The sequence below is a fragment of the Panulirus ornatus genome, chromosome 52 (genome assembly GCF_036320965.1).
Source record: "Panulirus ornatus isolate Po-2019 chromosome 52, ASM3632096v1, whole genome shotgun sequence".
Taxonomy (NCBI): domain Eukaryota; kingdom Metazoa; phylum Arthropoda; class Malacostraca; order Decapoda; family Palinuridae; genus Panulirus; species Panulirus ornatus.
The window spans coordinates 11,819,027-11,829,054 of NC_092275.1; the positions used below are offsets into that span (position 1 = coordinate 11,819,027).

At 40.0% G+C, this 10,028-nt stretch overlaps 1 protein-coding gene across 7 annotated transcripts in view; it reads left to right on the forward strand.

Annotated features, from left to right (window-relative positions):
- LOC139765063 (uncharacterized) overlaps positions 1-9,685 on the forward strand; it is a 197,253-nt gene extending 187,568 nt beyond the window's left edge. For 5 of the 7 annotated variants that reach the window (XM_071692163.1, XM_071692164.1, XM_071692165.1 and 2 more), the window contains one exon: positions 9,248-9,685. In XM_071692163.1, coding sequence (XP_071548264.1) covers positions 9,248-9,459 — 212 coding nt within the window. In that variant the 3' untranslated portion in view covers positions 9,460-9,685. The remainder of the gene's footprint in view (positions 1-9,247) is intronic. The other 2 variants (XM_071692168.1, XM_071692170.1) reach the window with 1 other exon arrangement.
- Positions 9,686-10,028: the final 343 nt, after the last annotated feature.

The following is a 10,028-nucleotide window of genomic DNA, read 5'->3' on the forward strand; positions in this document are numbered from 1 at the left end:
AGTGTTTATTTGCATTCTTGCAGATGTATATCAAAACAATTCACGTTTGATATATCACACTTCACTGAACAAGCTGTAACATTGAATGTGCAGATATGTTTTCTTTCTCATATTTCCACTTTTCCATTTATCAGATAAATATTTTTTATGTATTCATTATAAAGGCTTTGGTCAAAGACTGAAATTCTCATTAAAGCCAGCCCCTGCATGAGAAAAGACAAGAAAAATGAATAATAGATTTATAGATATTGAGGAAGTGGAACGTTTGAAAAAAAGGATAAGGATGATTGTGAAGATGAGCAAAAAATAAGATAGCCATAGTGTTATCCCTGGGGTAGGGGAGAAAGAATTTTACCTCCGTATTCCCAGCATGCCATAGAAGGTGACTAAATGGGGAGTGGGGAGGGAGGCTGAAAGTCTTCCTTCCTGCATTTCAGTTTCTAAAAGATAGAACAGAAAAAGGATTCAAGCAGGTAGTGCTCAAATTCCTCAAAAGCTGAGGCTGTGGTGTGTGAATGTTTGTGGATGTAGCTAAGATGAGAAGAAAGGAGAGATAGGTTAACATGTTCGAGGAAAGGAACCAGGATGTTCTGACTTTCAGTGAAATAGAGTTCAAGGGTAAAGGGAAAGAAAGCTTGGAAATATCATAGGAGTAAGGTCAGGGATTGATATGAGGGCAAGAGCTAAGGAATTGGTAGCACTACTGCTGAAGCAGAAGTTGTGGGAGTGTTTGAGAGTGTAAGGAAGTAAGCTTCAGACTAATGTGGGTAAAAATGAATGTAGATAGCAGGAGATGGGTGATTATTAGTTCTTATGCACCTGGCCATGAGAAGAAAGATGATGAGAGGCAAGTGTTTTGAGACCAGCTGTGTGAGTGTGTCAATAGTCTTGATGGAAGAGACCAATGTGTTAGTGATTTAAATGCAGAGGCGAGTCATATGGCGGTTGAGTTTATAATCGAGATGTATGGCGTATGCACTAATGGGAATGGAGGTGATGAACAGCTTGTGGAGTTGTGTACTGAAAAAGGTCTTGCTGATTGGAAATACCTGGTTTAAAAAGAGGGACTTATGCAAGTGTACATATGTGAGGAGGAAAGATGCTCATTGGGCATTATTAGATTACGTATTCATTGATAGGCATGGAATAGAGATTTGGATGTGAATGTACTGAGAGGGACAGCAGGTAGGATGTCTGATCATTACCTTGGGAGGCTATGGTGAAGATTTGAAGAGCTTTTTTGAAAATAGGAAATGGTATGGATGAAAAGAGAGTGGTGAGTGAGTTTGGAGAAGAGACTTGTGTGAAGAAATACCTGGAGAGATTGAGTGTAGAATGGCAGAAGCTTTGAATAAATGGAGCTAAGGGAGTGGGTTAGGAATGGAAGGTATACAGGAAAGCATTGCTAGTATGTCTGAGAGATGTATGTGGCATGCATAAGGTGGGAGATGGGCAGGTTAGAAAAAAATAGTAGTGAGTGGTGGGGTGGCAAAGTAAAATTGCTAGTGGAAGAGAAAAGAGGTGTATGGATGGTACTTATAGGGAAGGAGTGGAAATGAATGGGAGAAGTTTTAATAGAAAATGGCAAGAGGCCAAGAGGAAGGCCCATGGGTTGAAAAAGAGGGCAAAAGTGAGTTGGGTTGAATGAGTATATGTAAACTTCAGGGAGAATGAAATGTTTTAGAAGGAAATTAATAGTGTGCAAAAAAGAAAAGAACAAATGGGAACATTGGTGAAGGGGGCAGCCACCTAGGGTGATACTACCTCCTTGACTAAAGAGCATTAAAGTGGTTCCCAGAACCATCTTAAACCCTCCATGTTAGGATTGCTAGTCTTATGTCCTATCTCATCAAAACAGGACAACTGGGCAGATTCTGCTGTCTTCTCCTTGCAGGCACCATATATCTTACTCAAACTTCACTCATTTTCTTCACATTACTTCTCACGCCATCTTCTGTTTGTTTAATTATTTTTTTTATGAAATTATGATAGAGTCTAGCAGAACTATAGCCTGTTGTCCCCTGCATCATGTGGGTGCTAAGACTCTCTGGGTTCTCACTTGACTCTACTGCCAATGAGAGGGAGTGATCAGACAGTAGTAGTACCAGCCCCTTCCATAACCTTTCTCCAACAGAATTGCCTCTTTTTCTTTTCACTGTACCAACAGTTATGGTCTCTCTAGTAAACTCTCTTTTGTTGAATACCATCTGTCTTCTATCTCAGTTATTGTTGAGACCCAATTGTCTAATGATGTTCTCACTAGCCCCTTTTTCATATTCAACTATAACCTCTGCTCATGATTCCAATTGAAAGGTGGTGTCTGTGCTTACTCCAACATCAACACACCAGTTACATCTCATGGACCTTTAGTCCCCAAACTTTGATAATATCTGGCTTTTTTCCCCCCTTTTTTAATGTTGAAGGATTGAGTCACAGACGAAAGTCCACATGAAGGCTGGGCCTTTATTGAAATATAGAGAGAATTATGAAATGGAAAAAGAAAAGGCAAGGGAAAGTATTTATGAATTTTCAAGAAAGTGAAAGACCTGCCTTTTAAAATGTGCCAGGTCATAGTTGCTAGGAGAGACATGGGAAGGTAGAGAGTTCCAAAGTTTTGAGGTGTAAGGAAAGAAGCAAATATCAAAACAGCCCACCCTTGAGTTGCCGATGGCCATGCTGTAATCATGAGATGCAGCAGCTTGCTGAGTATTGCTTTGTCTAGCTAGTGGTGGGGGCACATAAGCATCCAGCTCTCGGGAGCAAAAACCAAAGTAATACCTATAGAAGAGAGAAAGTGAACCAACATTGCAGCTTAGGGCAAGGGGGCCATGTTTGGAAGTTAGCCTGGGACAGTTTATGTCTGACTGCTCTCAACTCAACTCTGTCAAGTAAGGATACAGAGCTAGAACCACTCCAAAAGTGAGAGCAGTACTCCATACAAGGACAGATCAATCCCTTGTATAAATGGAGCAACTGTTCAGAAGTTTCAACATCTAAACAGGATATCCAGTTTCTTAGAGGCAGAACAAGCTGTTCTTATAATGTGGGGTTTCCAAGAAAGAGTGGATGTTACAGTTACAAAGCATGCTCATTGAGTCGAGAGGTGGAATTATAGAACCGTTAAAGGGGAGATGAGAGTTTTGAGGAGTTTTCAATAGAGAGGGGTAGAAATTGGGTCTTGGAGGCATTAAACTTATCATGATTTTGTGTACCCTACTGAGATATCCTGTCCAATTCTGAGTTTATTGAGGAAGCTTTGTCAAGAAGAGATGCAGATTGAGTGACAGAAGAGGGAGCAGATGTGAAGGATGTGGATGAACGCAGTGTTGAGTCATCAGTGTATGAGTGCATTGGATTATTTGTGGAGGAGAGGAAATCATTGAAAAAAAGGAAAAAGAGTGTAAGGGACAGGATTGAACTTTGAGGAACACCACTGTCGATGGAGAAAAGGGAGGAGGCTGATCCATGAACAACCACAGAGATGAAATTAGCTGAAGAGGAAGCTAGATATGAAGGAGCAAAGTGAGGGAGGGAAGCCAGAAGAGGGGAGCTTGGAGATGAGACCGGATTCCATATATTGTCAGAAGTCTTAGTTATGTCAAGGGCAACTACATGGACTCCCCAAAATCTTGAGGGTGATGACCATACATTAGTAAGATAGGAAAGAATATCACCAGTGGATCTTGCCATACTGGTGATCAGAGAGAAGGCTGTGATTTTCGAGGTATTTAAGGTTATGGGAATTGAGGAGGGATTCAAAGACTTTGGAAATGGTAGATGTCTAAGCAATAGGACAATAGTTAGAGGGGTCAGAACAGTCACCCTTCTTAGGGATGTTTCCAAGGAGAAAGAAAAATTTGGGTTTTTAAGCAAAATGGAACAGACAAGCAAGCACAGGTGCAAGTTCAGACGCACACTCTTTCAGTACACGGGGATGGATGCCATCAGGACCATAAGCCTTGCTCATGCCCAGAGAAAGAAGTGCTTTATGGACATTCCAAAAAGAGATTACAGGAAGAGGCATAGGATTAGTAAGAGGAGCATCAAGGGGTGAAGGGATATTGGAGTCATCCAAGGTGGAATTAGAAGAGAAATGGGTACCAAAGGGAGTTGCTTTGTCAGTAGGAGAGACAGCTATAGTACTGTCAAAATGGAAGAGTGAGGGAAAGGTAGAGCAGCAGAAGTTGTTAGAGATGCCCTTAGCTAAAGACCAGGAAAACCTATCAATGGATGACGAGAGGTTATCGCACTTACTTTGAATAATGGAATGCTTCACCTCACGGATAACATGCTTGCAGCGAATACAGACAGTGATAAAAGCTGAATGGGAGCTAGAGGAAGGTAGAGTTTTTCCAAGCCTGATATGCGTGATCCCTCATCTGAATGGCCTCAGAACAGGAATGGCCTACTTCTGATTCTGCAAATTGTATGTTTTTTTCTTCGAATGTTTAAACTCTTACCATGAGGCTGTGGCATCCTCTCACTTGCAAACTGAGATCCTCTACTTAGGGTATTTCACTGTTCACCATAGAAAATGATTGAATTCCTCCCATATGGATGATGGAAGGATTAAAGCCCTCATGTTCTCCATTTTCAGTGATCTATAGCAAACTTCTCCCATCTCACCCATATTCCTGACTGCTGTGACCACTATTCTAATATTCTGGATATGTTTTTCACTTCTAATCATTCACACAGTAACTATGCAATCATACCCCTGATTAGTTCATATGACAACACTCTCATAGACATATCTATTTTGATAGCTTGTCGCCCTCCAGCAGCCTCTTGTAAATGTGATATTGGCACTTTGACAAAGCCGATTGAAATAACTTAAGAAAGTTCTCTAAAATCCTTGGGTATATTACTGTCTCTTATGTGGTGATGCTTCTGTCTCCACCTAATGCATAAAAGAGGTTACACTGGTCTGCAATATTTTTTTTTTTTTAATTTTTTGTCCCTAAAACTAGAATACATGGACATTATAGCACACTTTGTTCTGAATTCAAATCTGTTTTTTTTTATTTTTCTATCAGGCATGGTTTTTAAGTGACAGTAATTAAATTTTGCAGTAAGTGTATATACTCATTCATAAATAAAGCTGGTATTGCACTTAAAAACTTACCTCTGAAATGTAGAAGTGTACAATTTTTGACTATTTTTGGCCTCAAGAACTTCCCTCCTTAGTGTCTAGCAGTAATATGCCAACATAGAGGGGCTCCACTTTCCTTTGTACCACTTTTCCTTGTCCAAAATGTCCTGGTGAAATATTTTGCCGTGCTCATCACTGACTTATATTCATTGTCAAGTGCCTCCATAACAGAAGGAACATCATTGCAAAACACAAGACCATCTTCAACTCTTTGAAAACGACATGGCGATCACAATAAAAATACAAATTATAGTTTCAGTTCTGGAGAAGATTCCAGCCCTTTAACCTGGAACCCAAAAGTTTGGCTTGCTACTTAGACAAATTTGAATCATGGATGAACTCATCAAGAACCCTTTAACTAAGCAAATGTGGTTCTCTTGAAGAACAGCTTGCTTCAAATGTTGGATCTACATTGTCCCCTACTTGCTTTACTTTCTCATCACCAGTGTCATTTTTCTTGGAGGTTCTGGTAAAGGTAGTTCATGACTGTGAGGTACTGGCCTCATATAGCAGATGGTAAAGTAGGATATTTAATAGTATGCTTGGATTTTGATGTTATACCATTTACATTTCTCTCGCAGAAGTAGCAAACCGAAGTGTGATTTTTGGGTTCTCTCCAAACCATAGGAATGGCAAAAGGCACATGGCGTGAACCTTTTACTTGTTCTGTGAGAAGTCTGACACATATTACACAGCAAGTATTGGGGGCCCAACTTTTATCCTGGTCACCCATTTTACAATGAAAGTAATGCTCAGAGCACTTTTTAATGAGGGGTAAGAATGTTTTTGCGATATGAATGTCAATTCGCTGCAGATGTAGCAGAAAGAATTTGAACTATTTGTACAGTTTTTCGGTATTGTAACCGTGAATGGGGCATCAGCACAGCACTTGAATGCACAAAAGCACAATCTGTCAACATAGTGGAAAAGGCACTGTTTACACATTGAGTTCTAGTCCGCAACTGACAGAGAACTGCTACGCAACTGACAGAGAACTGCTATTCAGGAATGGGCACTGTTTGAATGCCCCAACATTTCCAGTTGTGTTTCTGCAGGCCCCTGGTGACTCATTTGTCTCGGCTTGTGCTTTCAAAAAGAACCTATTGCACTTCATAAACAATGAAAATAGCTGTGTTCGTTAACTTTTTGTCTCAAACCCTCCATTGAGCACTGATACATATATACTGCACATAATGACATTAAAGTATGCTGGAACAAAAAACTATGGGTGATGGAAAAATTCTGAAAACATTTGGATTCAGCATGCAAAAATACATAAACATATTTTTTCCTTAGGACAAAATCTTTGTTGACCAGTGTTATTGTGGAAATGGAAGCATTTATCCCCTCTTCCTCCAAGATGACCTCTCCTTTCAATCCATGGTTCAACCATTCCTTTTTGAGGTTATTCAGTTAAGGGATCAGTTAAAGGATATTGCCCAACACCAATTTAGCATTTACTACTGCCCAAAATCACTGCAAGTACCTTACTCATGAGGCTAAGCATCCCTTTATTCAAAGGAAGTGCAATAACCTCTCCTTATCATCCACTGATAGGTCTTTCTGGTTCTTAAGTAAGGGCGTCACTATCAACTTCTGTTGCTCTACCTTTCCTTCACTTTTCTGTTCTAATGTTAGTCTAGCTGTCTTTCCTGTAAATACAGCAACTCTCTCTGGTACCCATTTCTCCTTTAACTATACCTTGAATGACTAACATTCCTTCTCCCCCTGAAACTCCTTTTACTAATCCTTTGCATCTCTCTGCAATCACTTTTTGAAATGTCTGGAAAGTGAGTCTCTCTCTCTGACATGAGCAAGGTGTATGGTCCTGATGGCATCCATCCCTGTGCACTGAAAGAGTGTGCCTTTGAACTTGAACCTATGTTTGTTCGTCTGTTTCATTTGTTTAAAAAACAGAACTTTTCCTTTTTCTTAGTAGCATGCATTAATACATCCCAGCCTTCTTAGGCCCTAAGAAGGATGATTGCTCTAACCCTTCTAAATATTGTCCTGTTGCTTTGACGTCTCCTATCTCTGAAGTCTTTGAATCCTTCCTCACCTCCCATATCTGTAGACATCTTAAAACTCACAAGGTGAGATCCATGAGTGATATTCTTTCCTATCTTACCACTGTTTGGTCATCATCCCTGAAAAATTTTCAGGAATCCTGTGTAGTTCCCCTTGATATATCCAAAGCTTTTGACTGAGTCTGGCATCGATCTCATCTCTAAGCTTGTCTCTCTTCCTCTCTGGTTGGTCTGTCTCAGTGATTGTTGATGGATCAGCCTCTCTCTCTGTCTATCAAAAGTGGTGTCCCTCAAGGTTCTGTCCTGTCTCGTACACTTTTTCTTCTTTTTAATTATTTCCTTTCTTACACAAATAACCAAATGCACTCATACACACAACTCTAACACTGCATTCCTTAACAACATTCATTATTTATTCTTGCTTCTCACACTTGATCTGTATCTCATCTTGACACCCCTTACTCACTAAACTCAGACTTGGGCAAGATATCTCAGCAAAGTTTATGAAATCTGGTTAATTTTGATTTCTCCAAAACCCAGTTTCTGCTTATCTCTTTATTGAAAAATCCTCACTATTGTCCTCTCTCCTTCAATGGTTCTGTGATTCCACCTATTAACACAGTGAACATGCTTGGTATTAGTTTGACATCCACTCTACCTTGGCAACCTTAGATTACAGAAATAACCAAGTTTGCCTTTAAGAAAATAGGAATCCTGTTAGATGTTGAAATTTCTTTCCACCCGATCAATTTCTTCATCTATACAAAGGATTGATCTCTCCTTGTATGGAGTACTGCTCTCACATCTGGGGTGGTTCTAGCTCTGCATCCTTACTTGTCAGAGTCAAGTCAAAAATTGTTCGACTTATATACTCTTCTAGGCCAACTTCAAAACTTGACCCACTTGCCCTGAGTCTCAGTATTGGTTCACTTTCCCTCTTCTATAGGTATTACTTTCGTTTTTCCCCCGAGAGCTAGCTGCTTGTGTGCACCCCCAACTATATAGACTATGCAATACTCAGCAAGCTGTGACATCACATGATTACTCTGTGGCTGTTGGCATCTCGAGGGTGGGCTGTCTGATAACTTTTCCTTCCCATACACCTTGAAGCCTTGGAACTCTATACCTCTCATGTCTTTCCCAGTAACTGACCTGGCACATCTTAAAAGAGGGTTTTCACCTCTTCCAAAGATTGCATTTTCCCTTGTCTTTGCCTTTTCTCTTTAATTAACCTCTCTGTATTTCAATTAATGCCAGATTTGATGTGGATGTTTGTCCATGACTGGAGCTTCCAACATAAAAAGAAAAAATGGGAAAGTCGTAACAGGTAACCTTTTCAATCAGATCTTAGTGCTTCTTTAGGTCTGGTGACCAGGGTTGTGAAGCATAATCCAGTTGTGGTTTCAGATATGTGATGAATAACTTTATGAACATATCCTAGCAGAGCTTTTAATGCAAAGGAAAGGAATAGGATATATATACTGCATATGAAATGTTGGAGAATATGTTACTTTAGCCAAGTTGATCATGTAAGTAATGACTGTCAAAAAGGTGTGGTATTAAGGGTAGTCTGATTTTGAGGGCACGTCAGGGTGTACTGAGATGATTCAAGCATATGAAGATGATGAGAGAGGACTAGAATGATATATATGTCAGAAGCAGAAGCATGGAGGAGGAGATGGAAAAATAGAATAGAGACTTTAGGGAATTAGGGGCTAAAAGTTCTGACGGGTGAGAAACATGCATCATACATGGTAAGTTGGAGCAATATGGTACATGGCTGTTTATAGGGTCATGTCAGTACATTGAAACAGTATCAGTCAAAGTCAACCAGGGAGTGGTCTGTAGAGCTTGTCTCTAGATGGTAATGTTTGGTTTCAGTACAATATGACAGCAAGGGACTGTATGTTTACAAATGAAACCATTGATTATTTGGCATTATCTCTACAATGAGAAAGGCTTGGATGGAAGAGTATAATAGAGGTGTAATGTATATTTGACTTGAGGTCCACATAAATTCAGCCATGATATTCATACAGCATCTGACCAGTAACTTGAACTCTCACAGGTGGTGTCAGCACATCAGTACCGCCATCGCCACAAGTAACTCTGCGTCAGGATGGCCGAGGTCATGATTTTCCTGACCATTATGACTTCCCCATAACTCAAATCAGAAGTGTTAAATCAAACCATGTTGCCATTCAGGACAAGAAAAAACTAGTTTATCAAAAGGTTCCAGGCAAAGGGGGACAGACAAAGCTAGTTTTTCAACCCGTTTAAGATTATTTCTTTTCAGTACACAGATAAATTTTGTTAAATTAGGAAGAAAGACAGAGCACTTAAGAATCGTCAAGATGAAGCTTTTACTTTGAATGGAATTACCAAGACAGTGCATTTCTCTTACTCTGGTTAAATTTGTAACCTCAACTGCCTTGAGATTGACTTCAGATGTATCAGGGCTTATTTCCTCGCTCTCCAGAGAAAAAATACAATCCTTGTAACTGTGGATGGCTTTTCATCTGTTCCTAGTGCTGCCTTAACATGGGAAACAGTGATGGGGAGAATGAATGCTTCCCAGGTATTCCCTGTGTGTCATAGAAAGCAACTGAAAGTGGAGGGAGCAGGGGGCTGGAAATCCTCCCCTCCCGTTTTTTACTTTTCCAAAAAAAAGGAACAGAGAAGGAGGCCAAGTGAGGATATTCCCTCTAAGGGTCAGTCCTCTGCTCTTAATGCTACCTTGCAAATGTGGGAATTGGCAAATATGTCTGTAAGAAATATTGAAAAAGATAGCAACTGAGCATGTGATCTAATGGATTTCCTCTGATCCAGTGGAAAATGAAATGCGACAA